The 16,981-nt window shown below is 40.9% G+C and overlaps 1 protein-coding gene across 15 annotated transcripts in view; it reads left to right on the forward strand.

Annotated features, from left to right (window-relative positions):
* The window catches only part of LOC135514179 (nuclear receptor corepressor 2-like), a 131,930-nt gene that overhangs the window by 39,894 nt on the left and 75,055 nt on the right, over positions 1–16,981 (forward strand). For all 15 annotated transcript variants that reach the window (XM_064937444.1, XM_064937458.1, XM_064937454.1 and 12 more), the window contains exon 4: positions 4,302–4,479. In XM_064937444.1, coding sequence (XP_064793516.1) covers positions 4,302–4,479 — 178 coding nt within the window. The remainder of the gene's footprint in view (positions 1–4,301; positions 4,480–16,981) is intronic.

Here is a 16,981-nt window from a genome sequence, read left to right on the forward strand (position 1 = left end):
AGTTTACAGGGGGGATAAGGGGGAGGTGGTGGTGTGCTAGTTTACAGGGGGGTAAGGGGGAAGGTGGTGAGCTAGTTTACAGGGGGAATAAGGGGGGAGGTGTTGTGGTGTGCTAGTTTACAGGGGGGGTAAGGGGGAAGGTGGTGTGCTAGTTTACAGGGGGGATAAGGGGGGAGGTGTTGTGGTGTGCTAGTTTACAGGGGGGGTAAGGGGGAAGGTGTTGTGGGAGATGAATGGTTAGTAGATTAAGGTGAATAAGCCTAAGCCTATGCGCCAGGAGTTTCTCCCGGTCTTTCTCTATTGGCTAACGAAGGCCAAGTTTGACTCTATGGTCCACCAGACTCTTCACACGTTTGGGCGGAAGTGTCTGGGAATGGGATTAGTAGTGAACTGAATATTCAAAGCCTTTCATTTCACTGAACATTGAAGGACACAGCCTGCTTTTCCAGACCCTTTATTTATAATGTTTTTTTGCTTGTTTGAATTCCCTGAGTTTAAATGTACTGTGAGTCTAAAACCACACGTATAGCAGATCAAGACCTATTGTATTGCAGCTCTGCTCCCCTCTTCTCCCTTCCACCCATGATTTTAGCCATCTAATTGTTAGCATTCCAGGCCGCCCTGCTCTGTTCTGGTTTGGAGCTACAGTACAGGGTTGTTGCAGCGAAAGGGCCGCAGGAGAGGTCAGTCATGGTTTTGTGTATCTGTGTGTGTGGCCCTAGTGAGTAGTGACCACTTGACAATTCAAAAAGATAGAAGAGCAACTAGGCTTTATGCTGTGTTTTAGTGTAGTGTATTAGTAGTGGCAGTCGGAAGGTGGGTTACAGAACTCATTTTTGGTGTCTGTTTGATCTGCCTCAGCATTCCTGTCCAATAACTAACTATGCTGCTCCTTCTGTTTAAGTCATGGGTTTTTACATTTGCATTTTTACATTTTGAGTAATTTAGCCGACGCTCTTATCCAGAGCGCCTTGGTGAGTTCATACAGTACATTTTCATATTTGTTCATACTGATCCCCCGTGGGAATCGAACCCACAACCCTGGCGTTGCAAGTGGCATGCTCTACCAACTGAGCCTTTTAGCTTATCTGGTCATACTGTACAGACACAAGTACTATTTTAGGTCAGTAGGACCACAAACATTTAGCTAATAGCCCTGGGGTTGTGTGCAGACATGGAATGCATCAGTTGTGTAAACCTAGGCATATGTACAGAAGGGACCAGAAATAGGCAAGGCCTGTATGCTGCCGTAAGTGGGTCACGCGGTGAGTGGGATAGGATAGGCCTGGTTGTTCTTGTGTCGTTTCCTTTGTTTAGCCCGCTCACCGTGTGGGCCATACAAATGGAGAAGTTCATCATTATGGTCATGTTGTCAAATCCCTTGTCTCCCACAGGACCATTATCTGCTTTGAGTGTTTCATGGATTGACACTTTTTCATGTAGCAGAGTGGTGTTCTCAAGTGATAAAGCACTTCTATCATTGTACGGAGGGGGTGGAGGAGCTCTTAGGAATGGATATTGGCAATCACTCAAGACGATGACGTCTAGAATCTCTTCCTTAAATTCAGCACAATAAAAACTCCATATTACTGAAATAAATTCAGCACAATAATAGACAATGACGTGAATAACTCCATATTACTGTAATACGTCATATAATAGACAATGACCGTGAATAACTCCATATTACTGTAATACGTCATATAATAGACAATGACCGTGAATAACTCCATATTACTGTAATACGTCATATAATAGACAATGACCGTGAATAACTCCATATTACTGTAATACGTCTTATAATACACAATGACCGTGAATAACTCCATATTACTGTAATATGTCATATAATAGACAATGGAACATTATTTTGTTAATAGGGGAAGTATTGGGCAGTATATCGTATTTTACTATGTACTGGTATTGATGCATGGACCAGTTTGGGTTTTTACTTTCTATAATGGTATTTGAATGTTTGGTTTGTTAAAACCTGTTGAAACTCCCCATCCCGGATTCGGGATCGTGACTAAAGCCTCAGGCTCATTAGCATAACGCAACGTTAACGATTTCTGAAAATCGCAAATAAAATGAAAATAATGTGCCTGCTCTCAAGCTTAGCCTTTTCTTAACAACACTGTCATCTCAGATTTTCAAAATATGCTTTTGAACCATAGCAATTGACTAATTTGTGTAAGAGTATGCTAAGCTAGCTTAGCATTTTGAGTAGCATTTAGCACGCAACATTTTCACAAAAACCAGATAACCAAATAAATAAAATCATTTACCTTTGAAGAGCTTCGGATGTTTTCAATGAGGAGACTCTCAGTTACATACCAAATGCGCAGTTTTTCCTGAAAGCGTCTGTGTGTAGGAGAAATCGCTCCGTTTTGTACATCACATTTGGCTACTGAAACGAACCGAAAAGTCAGTCACCTACAACGTCAAACTTTTTCCGAATTAACTCCATAATATCGACCGAAACATGGCAAACGTTGTTTGGAATCAATCCTCAAGGTGTTTTTTCACATATCTCTTCGTTGATATATCGTTCGTGGAAGCCTGCGTTCTTCTCTAAATTCCATGGAAAAATACTTGCAGCTGACTTTTGCGCACCAATTTCGGCGCAGGACACCGGGCGGACACCTGGTAAATGTGGTCTCTTATGGTCAATCTTCCAATGATATGCCTACAAATACGTCACAATGCTGCAGACACCTTGGGGAAACGACAGAAAGGGCAGACTTACTCCTCTCGCATTCACAGCCATATAAGGAGACGATGGAAAACAGAGCCTCAAAAATCCTGCTCATTTCCTGGATGCCGTCTCATCTTGGTTTTGCCTGAAGCTCACGTTCTAGGGCACGCACAGAAAATATCTTTGCAGTTCTGGACACGTCAGAGTGTTTTCTTTCGAAAGCTATCAATTATATGCATAGTCGAGCATCTTTTTGTGACAAAATATCTTGTTTAAAACGGGAACGTTTTTCATCCAAAAATGAAATTGCGCCCCTAGAGTTTCAACAGGTTAAATGTGATACGCCGTTTGTAACGCCCATTTTTATAGTTTACACCTCTACATGAGTCAACCCTCTCCGCTCTCTCTCTCTTTCCATGCCGCTTTCCACACAGACCGAGTCCCACCCCCTGTCACTCAAAGAGCACATTTGTTGTTGCTTGACCACGAGACACTTTCGTTCAGTCTGCATGGTCAATGCAGCACATGCAACAATGTTGTTTCCACTTTGATCTTAATATACATCCACAAGCGTTCTATAATGACAATATTATTTTGTGTTTGTTACATCTGCAAACAGCTAGTTTGTTTTTTTTCTTAGCAAGTTAAGCTAAATCGTGTTAGCTACTAATGCTAATGGATAAGTTAGATGGCAAGCTAACTAGCTAATAAAAGTACTGAGTCAGAGCAAACGTAGCTAGCTAATACAGCCTGATACCAGTGCTGGTGGAGGACTAAATCAGCATGTTGTTTGTGCAACAGTATCTTCTAAATCAAGAGGAATAGGCGAAGCATGAAAATGTTGGCTACATGAATAAAAATTTAATGTAGCCAAAGACTATAGGGTCCGCTAGGGAACACTGAACATCACTTTGGTTCCTACCCTGTCACAATAACTCGTCCACTGCATTTTCATTCGTTGTCATGTCAAACACTGTGTTCAAAGTGCCCACTATTGTTTATATTCTAACTAGAATTATAATAAACATTCTATTTCCATGATTCCAAAAGGTCACAAGTGTTTTGATCTAAATCACAATTGCAACATTTGGTTAAAAATAAGGCCTAGTATTTTTGCCCATATCGTGGCAGTGTGTAAATGATCTCAAATGAGTGCAGGAAATGCAGAAATGAATGGAAATGCAGGAAATTATTTTAGGTTGAAGTTGAATTGAACAGTATAAAATAATGAAAATGGTGAAAAACCCATTGAAATACTTCAGATATGTGTTTCCACCCTAGGGTCACGCACTATTCATAATGCAATTGTAGAACTTTTATTAATCAAAGCATAAAATATTGTCAAATTTGAAAAATACCATGATATGATATTTTGGCCTTATCGCCCAGCCCTAAATAGAGGGCTTTTATTTCATGCCCCGCAACATTGAATTTGATCTGTGTGAATTGATTTAACAAATATACAGTTCTGAATATCCAGTGGTTATTTTATTACATCAGCTCAGAACTATTATGGTGCCAGTTTGCTGGCTTGACTTCCTCCGAGTCTGATATACCATACTTACAGATGTTAGTTGTTTACCTGTCTTTCTCTTTGTCCCTACAGAGGTCAGGAGCAACACATCCGCTATGAGCACATATACCTGCCCGATCCCAACAGCCTATCAGAGGTGGAATATGCTGAGATGAAGCGTCCTCGGCTGGACATGGGGGCAGAGTCTCTCATGAGGCACTCAGCCCACCGCCCACAACTTCCTCTGGGAGGGGCAGAGGACATGTCAAAGGTCAGTGTTGATTACTTAGGAAATGTACTCCTACTTTGATTGGTTTGGTTTAAAGTGCTGATTTGGATAGGATAGCTTTCTCTTAACTGTGCTGACATTTCGTCTGGCTGGCTGAGGTTAAGTGGTTATTTAGCATGGTGTGGTGAGTCATTTGACACTGTGGTTATTTATAGCTACTAAATGCCCAGAGTAAACAAGCAGTGATGTGGGAAGTAGCTGTGCTGTTGTTTTCTCTCCCAGGAATGGCTGGGTACTGGCTTGAATATATTTTTCTATGTGTCTGCTGGGTCACAGAAACACTCCAAAAGCATAGGTTTAACAGTGTAAATGCATAACATAGCAGCTAATGGTAATGAATATTTCCTCTTCAGCAAGGGATCAGTTCCTTGATGGAGGTGAGCCAGTCATAAGTAATGCAGATTGTCTTTCACTTTTAGAGGTCCGGACCTACTGCACAACAACTGTGCTCTGCTTTAGCTGCACTGGTAACTGCTGTGTCTTAAATGAATAGCGCAGGCATTTATTTGCTTCAGTCACGGAACACAACCGCTTTTTAGAGACCTCCTTCTGCTTGGTCCAGGCATCTATTTCCTTAATGCAGGAAGCTTTTGCTCTGTAAGATGTTGAAAAGACTACCACACCGTTTGTGACCAGTATAAACATTATAATAACAAATCCATCGCAAATGAGACTTGCCTATCATACATCCCTGATTTTGCGTAAAAAGTCTCCTCAATGGAAATGATGTTCTTCTCCTTTTTCGTCTTTTGCTCAATCTTTATGTTACTCACTGAAGTTCACTCATAAAAATTCATTTCGATCCCGCATTTTGTTTGAAACTGGCAATTATTTGCTGAAATGTGTGCCGATTCCTGGCTATTAAAAGGGACAAGCTGCTATTTGAGACTGCGTTTAATTAAAGTTTTACGGTAAGTGGCAGCAGACACAGATGTGTGGAATGTTAGCTAGCTCTGAGAATGTGTCCCATGAATAGGGCTGGCACAGTCAGTGTGTGTTGCTTTCTACAGGTTCTGTTTTCTAGGTCAGAGGCTCGGGGGAAGGTTGTGCTGCTCACTGCTCTCTTCTCCCTTCACCTGTCATCAACACAGTGGATGACACTCTGCTCGTACTGTTTCTCTGCTCATCAACAAGTCATAGCACATGGAAGGTGATTCTGAAAAAGCACTGAAGAAATGATTGTTCCCACTCATACTCTACCATCTGGCGTCGGTGGGAGTTGTTAGTAGCCAAGATTGTTCCCAGAGTGCTATGTTGTTACACCCACACTTACTGTTGCTGTTTAGCTAGCTATGTCCTGTTGGTGTCTTCTACACGTCAAATGTTAGCAGAATAGTAATTTTGGCCATTTTGCTAATCTATTCCGGAGGATGTTTAATTTCTAGTCAATTTAGTCCATTTCTGAATAAGGGGCAAGAGAATGAGCTTTGCCTCATTGGGAAAACTAGCCTGCTCTACCTAGGGCAAATAACTGCCGGTGTCACGGTAACTGACCGTTAATGAACATAAACACATTTTAGCAACTCACCATTTTAAAAGTCTAATAAATCCATGTAATATAGCCTTCACAATAAAACTATTTTTTACTTTAGGCAGGTCTAAAAGAACATGATATGAATTAAAATGTAGTCTATTTCAGAATAATAGAATAGCATACTCTGAGTTGTCCTTATGTTAGGCCCTAATCTAGCTATGCCATATGGCTGGCGGCTACACCAGCTCATTTAGCAGACAATATTTGCTTAGAATTCCATGGCACTATTTAAAAATATATATGTTATGGTATGAAGAATACAATTGAACATAGCTGAATAAAATAGAAAGGACATTTTCTCCAAACGATTGCCAGGCAAGTGCGCACATGCGGCTATTCTGTGTTGAGCGCTTAACAAAGAAACAGGTCCTCCTATATGCAATATATATATGCTATTTACAAGTTATTTCTGCAACTTTAGTTGAGATACAAATGTTGGGCTATATGTTTTGATGTTTAATACATTCTAAGGCTGCATGATGCGACTAAACATAATTTTTTTTAAAGTGGCATGAAAGGCTCTGAGTTGTTTCTTGTGCAGGCTGCACACACTTCATCAGTCTCTCATTCACAATTTGATAAGCACTTGATAATATTTTCACCAGGCCTTGAATTTCCAGATGACGACCCCCTTGTGTGGATGTAATGCCCCCTAAAACATCTATGCATTTTGCGACCAAAGTGGCTGTTGTGCTCTTCGGATTAAAATAATAATTAAAATTCCGTTCCCTAGGCTGCCATACTCCGAAGCACCTCTCGCTCACATGTCTCTCTCTGATATCTCAATTCGTATTAGCTAATGCCCATCACATGATCAGGTCCTTCTCACAGCTAGGAAGTAGGCTAGAAGTGAAGCCGGACACACATCGGGGACACATCAAATCCCGAGTCCACGTTGAAGATGTTAGAAGAACTGTCTACATTTAGCATACTTTTCATCAGCCAACGAGATGAGTAGGCCTAACAAACAGCACTAGCCTATGTTAATCTACTGTCCCCCACAGTACAAAAGTTGACTCAAGTTGACTGGTTGACTGGTCAACTTGTTCTTTTGTGCATTAAATAAATATTCCAAACATACGCTGGGACAGTTGTTGGATGCGATAGATCCCAAATTAATACAACCACAAACATTTAAAAGCAATGAGGCTGATGCAACAGATCAGAACGTTTTAGCTTAAAATGTTGATGAACTATTAGGCTATTTCTTCACATTATAAGCGCAGCAATGCACACATGGCAAATGTTCCAAAATACAATCAATTAGAGGAAAATGCTGTTCTCAAATGTGATCGCAAATGCAGTTATGCATGTGATACTTTATGGTAAATTATCTTCCCCAAACTTGAAACTCAAGCGTCACCTATGTACACTACTGGTCAAACGTTTTAGAACACCGACTCATTCAAGGGTTTTCTTTATTTTTTTAAACAATTTTCTATATTGTAGAATAAAATATCAAAACTTTGAAATAACACATAATGGAATCAAAAAGTGTTTAACAAATCTAAATATATTCTGTACAAGGAGTTCCCACAACTAGTTCTGAGCACTTGCTTTTCCTTCATTCTGCGGTCGAGCTCATCCCAAACCATCTAAATGGTTTGGTTGAGGTCCGGGCATTGTGGAGGCCAGGTAATCTGATGCACCACTTCATCACTCTCCTTCTTGGTAAAATATCCCTTACACAGCCTGAAGGTGTGTTGAGTTATTGTCCTGTTGAAAAACAAATGATATTCCCACTAAGTCCAAACCAGATGGGATGGCATATCGCTACAGAATACTGTGGTAGCCATGCTGGTTAACTTCTTGGCGCACCCATCCCATTAGCGGGATCATTTCTGTCAAAATCTGCTGAATTGCAGAGCGCGAAATTCAAATTAAATTACTAAAAATATTTCATTTTCATGAAATCACAAGTGCAATATAGCAAAACACAGCTTAGCCTGTTGTTAATCCACCTGGCGTGTCAGATTTCAAGAAAGCTTTACAGCTAAAGCAAACCAAGCGTTTATGTAAGGACATAAACATTACAAACAGCTAGCAGCAAAGTAGATTGGTCACAAAAGTCAGAAAAGCAATCAAAAGAATTGCTTACCTTTGATGATCTTCGGATGTTTGCACTCACGAGACTCCTAGTTACACAATAAATGTTCCTTTTGTTCCATAAAGATTATTTTTATATCCAAAATACCTCAATTTGTTTGGCGCGTTATGTTCAGTAATCCACAGGCTCGAGCTGTCATGTCGGGGCAGACAAATTTCAAATAGTATCCGGAAAGTTCGTAGAAACATGTCAAATGTTTTTTATAATCAATCCTCAGGTTGTTTTTACAATAAATAATCGATAATATTTCAACTGGACCGTAGCTTTTTCAATAGGAGAGAGAGAGAGAGAATGTCTGCTCTATACTGTTGGCACATGCAAAACTCTGCTGGCACCCAGCCATCCACTGACAATGTGATCGTTCTCGCTCATTTTTTCAGAATAAAAGGCTGAAACTATGTCTAAAGACTGTTCACACCATTTGAAGCCATAGGGAAAGGAATCTGGTTGATATCCCTTTAAATGGAGGGAAGGCAGGCAATGGAACAGGGAGGTTTCAAAATAAGAGGCACTTCCTAGTTGGATTTCCCTCAGGCTTTCGCCTGCAATATCAGTTCTGTTATAACAGACAAAATGTTGACAGTTTTGAAACTTTAGAATGTTTTCTATCCAAATCTGACATTTATATGCATATTCTAGCTTCTGGGCCTGAGAAATAGGCAGTTTAATTTGGGTACATTTTTTAATTCAAACATCAAAATACTGCCCCCTACACACAACAGGTTAAGTGTGCCTTGAATTCTAAATAAATCAGTGTCACCAGCAAAGCAGACCCACACCATCACACCTCCTTCCATGCTTTAGGGTGGGAAATACACATGCGGAGATCATCCGTTCACACACACCGCGTCTCACAACGACATGGCGATTGGAACCAAAGGACAAATTGCCACCGGTCTAATGTCCATTGCTCGTGTTTCTTGGCCCAAGGAAGCCTTCTTATTGGTGTCCTTTAGTAGTGGTTTCTTTGCAGAAATTCGACCATGAAGGCCTGATTCACGCAGTCTCCTCTGAACAGTTGATGTTGAGATGTCTGTTACTTGAGCTCTGAAGCATTAATTTGGGCTGAAATTTCTGAGGCTGAAAACTCTAATTAACTTATCCTCTGCAGCAGAGGTAACTCTGGGTCTGACATTCCTGTGGCGGTCCTCATGAGAACTAGTTTCATCATAGCGCTTGATGGTTTTTGCGACTGCACTTGAATAAACTTTCAAAGTTATTGACATTTTCTGCATTGACTGACCTTCATGTCTTAAAGTAACGGACTATCGTTTCTATTTGGTTATTTGAGCTGTTCTTTATGTATTTTTTACATTTTTTTTGTTTTTTGTTGCTTTTCTTGCCATTATGGAACGGGTCATTTACCAAATAGGGCTTTCTTCTGTATACCCCCCTTACCTTTTTACAACACAACTGATTGGCTCAAACGCATTAAGAAGGAACGAAATTCCACAAATGAACTTTTTAACAAGGCACACCTGTTAATTGAAATGCATTCCAGGTGACGACTTCATGAAACTGGTTGAGAGAATGCCAAGTCTGTGCGAAGCTGTCACTAAGGCAAAGGGTGGCTATATGGCACTAAGTCACTACATGATTTCATATGTGGGGTTTCATAGTTTTGATGTCTTCAGTTATTTTACAATAAATAGTAAAAGTAAAGAAAAACCCTTGAATGAGTCGGTGTTCTAAAACTTTTGACCGGTGGTGTATGCCAACTAGGCTCTACACCTGTTGTAAAGCAGATTAATGTGCTTAATTCTTTTGGCCACGTTATTTGCCCACTTTAGTTGTGATACGAACCTTATCAACACGGTTATGCCTATGGGCTAGTCTGCATGAGGTGTGCGACTATGATTTAAAAAGTTGCAAAAAAAGCATGTTTCGTTCCTTACTGCACACACTGGGCATCATTCACAAGGGATAATGCATCATTCACAAGGGATAATGCATCATTCACAAGGGAATAAGCTAATATTGTCACCCATCAGACTATTCTTGATTTAGTATTGTCTTTACACCTAATAATATATGTGTGAAATTTGTTTTGATTTAGAATGCACCAGTATCAGAACAGGGGCAGCGGAAAAAATACTTGTTATCTATGCATCTAAATAGCGAATGGAAGACGCTTTTCCCGTGGTTTATTTTCATTCCAGCCAGGTAGGCTGTACTCCTGTTGTAAAGACAAGCAATGTGATTATTAGTGAAGTTAATAAATATAGTCGGCCTAGCCTGTAGAAAGCTGATGGGATCCTACTTTTAATAGCCATTAAAACTCTGTTTTCTCACACAATTGCGTAGCCTATTGAAATGTTGCTCAACATGAGCTCATGCGCTTTCATGAAGTGTTTGATTTGATTATCGAAAACATTTGAATTGATGTCAGAGTGATTAGAGGGACAACAGAGTGCTGAGTACCAGGCAGTTATCAAGTTTGGTAGGCTGCTAATGACCATCAGCAGCAGAGCTTGGAGATGCATAATTACCGTGACTAAATGGTCATGTGGAATTTGACTGTGATGATGACTTGTGACCACCGGTGTGGCAGTAATACGGTCACCGTAACAGCCCTAGCTCTACCCGGTGTTAGTCATCCCTGGCCTGACCTGCCTGTTGGGACAGCAGCAAGGACAAGGACATCTCACACTCCCTCTACTGCGCTGTGTGAGATCCTGCTGAGTGGCAGCATCTTCCCCTGGGGCAGCCAGGGTATTATTAGAAACCACATTGTGAGCTGGGACTGGGAGGAGGATAGGGAGGGGGATTCTGAGTAGGGAATATGTGGGGAATATGAGCTAGCTGTGAAACAAACAATTAATAAATAATGGAGCTGCTGACCTAGATTTGATGGGCCTCTCTCAGGATTAAGCACCATAGCAGAGGAAGATGAAAACAGCAGCATCACAGTGAAGAGCAGAGATAATGTCTAGTGAAGAGCAGAGATAATGTCTAGTGAGATGTTCCTGACATGGTACCGAGCACTTCAAACTGCTACGGGAGGCAGCCAGCCAAGGAATGATAAATATATATGCCAATAAAGGAGACTGCAAAACACACACAGATTCTCTAAGCTAGCTGGGAAATATTCAGGAACGCTAGTAATTCCTCAGTGCTGAGGGCTGTGAAGCCATTATATAAGTGTTGTCAGATTCAACCACTGTATGGAAAGAATGAGCAAAACGAGAGGAGAGCGGGGGATGGGGAACAGAGGCAAAGGGCAAATACAGAGAGAGGCACAGATGAAGGGGAAACGGGAAAGGGAGGAGTAAGAGACAGAGGGACAGGATAAGGGAGAGCAGACGAGACTATATAATAGCAGCAGCCTGTCTAGCAGGCATATACTTGAATACGTGAATACTTCGGAAAGTATTCACACCCCTTGACTTTTTCCACATTTTGTTTTGTTACAAAGTGGGATTAAAATTGATTTAATTGACATTTTTTTGCCAATGATATACACACAATACTCTGTCATTTCAAAGTGGAAGACCAGTTCTAACGTTTGTAAAAAAAAAAAATATATATATGTTTTTTTATCTTGATTAGATAAGCGTTCAACCCCCTTAATCAATACAGGTTAGAATCACCTTTGGCAGTGATTACAGCTGTGAGTCTTTCTGGGTAAGGCTGCAAGAGCTTTTCACACCCGGATTGTATAATATTTGGCCATTTAAAAAAAAAAATATATTTTCAAAATTCGTCAGGCTTTGTCAAATTGGTTGTTGATCATTGCTAGACAACCATTTTCAGGTCTTGCCATAGATTTAGAAGCGGATTTAAGTCCAAACAGTGACTCGGCTATTCAGGAACATTCACTGACTTCTTTGTTCGCAACTCCAGTGTACATTAGGCCTTATATTTTAAATTATTGTCCTGCTGTAAGGTGTATCTGGTGGAAAGCAGACTGCACTAGGTTTTCCTTTTGGATTTTGCCTTATCTCTTTTCAGTTACATTTTTTAAATCCTGACAAACTCCCCAGTCTTAACGATTACATGCATACGCATAACATGATGCAGTCATCACTATGCTTGAAATATGAATAGTGATCATCAGTAATGTGTTGTATTGGATTTGCTCCAAACATAACACACTGTATTCAGGACAAAGTTCATTGCTTTGCCACATTTTTTGCAGTATTACCTTAATGCCTTGTTGCAAACAAGATGCATGTTTTGGAATATTTGTATTCTGTGCAAGTTTCCTTCTTTCACTTTGTCTATTAGGTTAGTCTTGTGGAGTACTTATAATGTTGTTGATCCATCCTCAGGGTTCTCCTATCACAGCCATTAAACTCTGAAACTGTTTTTAAGTCACCAATGGCCTCATGGTGAAATCCCTGAGTGGTTTCCTTCCTCTCCGACAACTGTTAGGAAGGACGCCTGTATCTTTGTAGTGACTGGGTGTATTGATACACCATCCAAAGTGTAATTAATAACTTCACCATGCTCAAAGGGATATTCAATGTTTGTTTGTTTTTTTCCCCTCTACCAATAGGTGCTTTTCTTTGCGAGGTATTGGAAAACCTCCCTGGTCTTTGTGGTTGAATCTGTGTTTGAAATTCACTGCTCGGCTGAGAGTCCTGACAGGATGGATGACAAGTTGTCCTTCACAATGCATATCAAAATCTAAGAAGCTAAGATCCAAGATAATCTTTTTTTAAATATCGAAATTCCTTAGTGCCTTAATATTAAAAATAGGAGAAAGATTGTTCAAGCAACGCTTCTCACTGTATTGGATTTTGGTGGTATTGTTTACATGCACGTGGCTTCAGTTTTAAAACCCTTGGACACAGTCTACCATTCTGCAATACGCTTCATCACAGGGGACAATTTTAGGACCCATCATTGTCGCCAAACAAGGCACTGGTAGGATTGCGTGTGTCTGATGTAGAGGTCGACCAATTAATCGGAATGGCCGATTTAATTAGGGCCAATTTTCAAGTTTTCATAACAATCGGAAATCTGTAATTTTGGACACCACAATTTTGCCGATTTTTAAATGTTTTATATCTATATATATATCTTTATACACCTTTATTTAATCTTTATTTAACTAGGCAAGTCGGTTAAGAACACATTCTTATTTTCAATGACGGCCTAGGAACGGTGGGTTCCTAGGCCGAACAACAGATTTTTACCTTGTCAGCTCAGGGATTCTAACCACCTGCCTCACAAGGAGCCCGCCTGTTACGCGAATGCAGTAACAAGCCAAAGTAAGTTGCTAGCTAGCATTAAACTTAATCAATCATAATCACTAGTTATAACTACACATGGTTGATATTACTAGTTTATCTAGCTTGTCCTGCATTGCATATAATCGATGCAGTGCGCATTCGCGAAAAAGGACTGTTGTTGCTCCAACGTGTACCTAACCATAAACATCAATGCCTTTCTTAAAAATATTGCACTTTTACTTTCTTCTCCAACACTTTGTTTTTGCATTATTTAAACCAAATGGAACATGTTTCATTATTTATTTGAGGCTAAATTGATTTTATTGATGTATTGTATTAAGTTAAAATAAGTGTTCATTCAGTATTGTTGTAATTGTCATTATTACAAATACATGTAAAATGTTTGGCCGATTTAATCGGTATCAGCTTTTTTTGTCCTCCAATAATCGGTATTGGCGTTGAAAAATCATTATCGGTCGACCTCCAGTCTGATGTGATGCACATGTATGACTAGCAGCCTGGGGCCTCGTCATTTCATCCCATCTCATCACACTGGCTTTAGAGGTCCTCCTCTTGGCTGCAGTTTTAAAGTCAGTCTTCTGAGATTTTGTCATGGGCCTGAGAGAGAAATGGCAGTTTCAAAGCTAATGCCTTGTTTTTATGCTATCTGAGTGACTCTCACATGAAATCAATTGGGGCCCCATGCCATAACATGTTTTGAATTTAGATTCTCCTTGACTGTCTAGTTTTTTTTTCTTCTTTTTTTTGGTGGCTGTTAGTTCTCAAATATGATCTTATTAAAAAATATGTAGGTTTGTTATCTTTGTGTGGGGGGTGGAGTTTGGAGGGGGAGGGCTACTGTCTGGGGACTGGAAGGTCATTCTTCACACTAGAGGTCTTCACGGATCCACCTGTACCAGAAATCCTGAGCGGGTACGAATCCAGAATTCTAAATAGTTTCACGGGTCTGCGTCAGATCAGATATGATTGTCATGGGTCTCAAACGCGACTGCTGCAGTAGAGAGAGAGAGAGAGAGAGAGATTGTAGAATTTATGCTGCTTCTTTTGCTTTTCACGAAAGTGGCGTGTGTAGCTTGTTGTTGTTGGCTAATCATAAGTCATCAACGTTGCAATAGGCTTCAGTCATAGAGCCTCTATTTGTCGCAAAATTTATGAGGTATCTAATCCCAATGGGAATTAAAATAACAGAATGAAAAGTTAAAGGAGAAAGATGGACTACAACAAACAAGAGCCAACAGGTAGGATGCTACTTAATATTCTGAACGGAGTTGTGTAGGACAAGAAAGAGCATGCAGCCTCAATTAGGCTAGCTAGCTAGCTTAACTAGCTTTTCCCAATATGATGCACTCAAGACGGGTTCTACTAGTCGGTTTGGTTGGTTGCAGTCTCGTCTCTACCTCCCTGCTTGCTCCCCATGTCACTCGCTCAGTCAAGGTAGCCTACACGCACAACACGCATGGCCCCTGCTAGTGTGTCACCTCTCGCTACCTCCTCTCCCTTGGGCTTTATCAGCTCCGATTTAATTAAGTAGCTTAAAAATAGCTTTTTCTGCTGCTTCCCCCACTGATCGTACTGGGTCTAGATCCGACCAGGTCTATACGGAACGAATGTAGTTGTACTCGGGTCCATTCGGAATGGGTGTCCGTCAATTTTTTTATTTATGCATATCTGCTCCGGGTGTAAAAGCCACAGGTCAATTTCGGAACGGTTCCACCTTTTTGGACCCATGAAGGCCTCTCCTTCACACCTCCGATCTGTAACTTCACCAAATGTCCATGCGTGCCACACTCTGCCCACACTGCACTAACACGTGGGCTGACCTGTCAGTCTGACAGAGATAGTTATGCTGTTGTGGAAACCAAAATACCTTTCATGTCTATGCCAGACTGCCAGCTTGGATGTCATAGTCACATGCCTGTGTGTGTGCGTGCGTGCTGCCCCCTTCCCTGGACACCTTTCCCCCACATTCTCCTGTTTGCTGGTCGGTTGTGTATTGTCAGTCATTACTGGCAGCTCTGAATCTGTACTGATTAGCTTTTGGCACAGGCTGTTTTTATGGTCAGGGAAGGTCAGGCTTCACACGGTTGTCTGAGTGGTTTAGGCTAACCCCCACTTAGTGGCACTTGCTGTGAGTAAATTTAAGGGTCTCTTGTTTCTGTGGGTTCGAGCATTGCCATTGACACAAAATTAATCTTACTTCAGAATGTAACTTAGGCTAAGAGGAGTTGTGCACCTCTTTCTGTTTTTAACAAGACTAAATCATGTGATCTCACGAACACCTGCTAACATGAAAACAACAGGATGTTTTCTCTGCTCCTTTCAATTGTCGCACATACACTGACTGTACAAAACATTAGGAACACCTTCCTAATATTGAGTTGCACCTCCTTTTGCTCTCAATTTGTTGGGGCATGGACTTCAAGGTCTCACGCATTCCACAGAGATTTTGGTCCATGTTGACTCCAATGCTTCCCACAGTTGTCAAGTTGCCTGCATGTCCTTTGGATGGCGGGCCATTCATGATACACACAGGAAACTGTTGAGCCTGAAAAATGTAGCAGCGTTGCAGTTCTTGAAACACAAACCAGTGCGCCTGGCACCTACCTACCCATTCAAGTGCACTTAAATATTTTGTCTTGCCCATTCACCCTTTGAAGGGCACAAATACACAATCCATGTCTCAAGGCTTAAATGTCCTTCTTTAACCTGTCTCCTCCCCTTCATCTACACTGATTTTGAAGTGATTTTAACAGATGACCTCAATAAGGAATCATGGCTTTCACCTGGTCAGTCTGTCATGGAAAGAGCAGGTGTTCCTAATGTTTTGTACACTCAGTGTATGTTCACTGACACACTGCACATACAGCACACGCTCTATCAAAGCTTGTGCTCACTCAGCAGGCATGCATTCATTGCACATGTACTGTGTGTACAGTCGTGGCCAAAAGTTGAGAATGACACAAATATACTTTTTCACAAAGGTTGTTGCTTCAGTGTCTTTAGATATTTTTGTCAGATGTTACTATGGAATACTGAAGTCTAATTGCAAGCATTTCATGAGTGTTGAAGGCTTTTATTGACAATTACATGCAGTTCATGCAGAGAGTCAATATTTGCAGTGTTGGCCCTTCTTTTTCAAGACCTCTGCAATACGCCCTGGCATGCTGTCAATTAACTTCTGGGCCACATCCTGACTGATGGCAGCCCATTCTTGCATAATCAATGCTTGGAGTTTGTCAGAATTTGAGGGTTTTTGTTTGTCCACCCGCCTTTTGAGGATTGACCACAAGTTCTCAATGGGATTATGGTATGGGGAGTTTCCTGGCCATGGACCCAAAATATCAATGTTTTGTTCCCCGAGCCACTTAGTTATCACTTTTGCCTTATAGCAAGGTGCTCCATCATGCTGGACAAGGCATTGTTCGTCACCAAACTGTTCCTGGATGGTTGGGAGAAGTTGCTCTTGGGGGATGTGGTGGTACCATTCTTTATTCATGGCTGTGTTCTTAGGCAAAATTGTGAGTTAGCCCACTCCCTTGGCTGAGAAGCAACCTCACACATGAAATGTCTCAAGATGCTTTAATGTTGGCATGACACAGGACTGATGGTAGAGCTCACCTTGTCTTCTCTGGACAAGCTTTTTTT

The sequence above is a fragment of the Oncorhynchus masou genome, chromosome 25 (genome assembly GCF_036934945.1).
Source record: "Oncorhynchus masou masou isolate Uvic2021 chromosome 25, UVic_Omas_1.1, whole genome shotgun sequence".
NCBI lineage: Eukaryota > Metazoa > Chordata > Actinopteri > Salmoniformes > Salmonidae > Oncorhynchus > Oncorhynchus masou.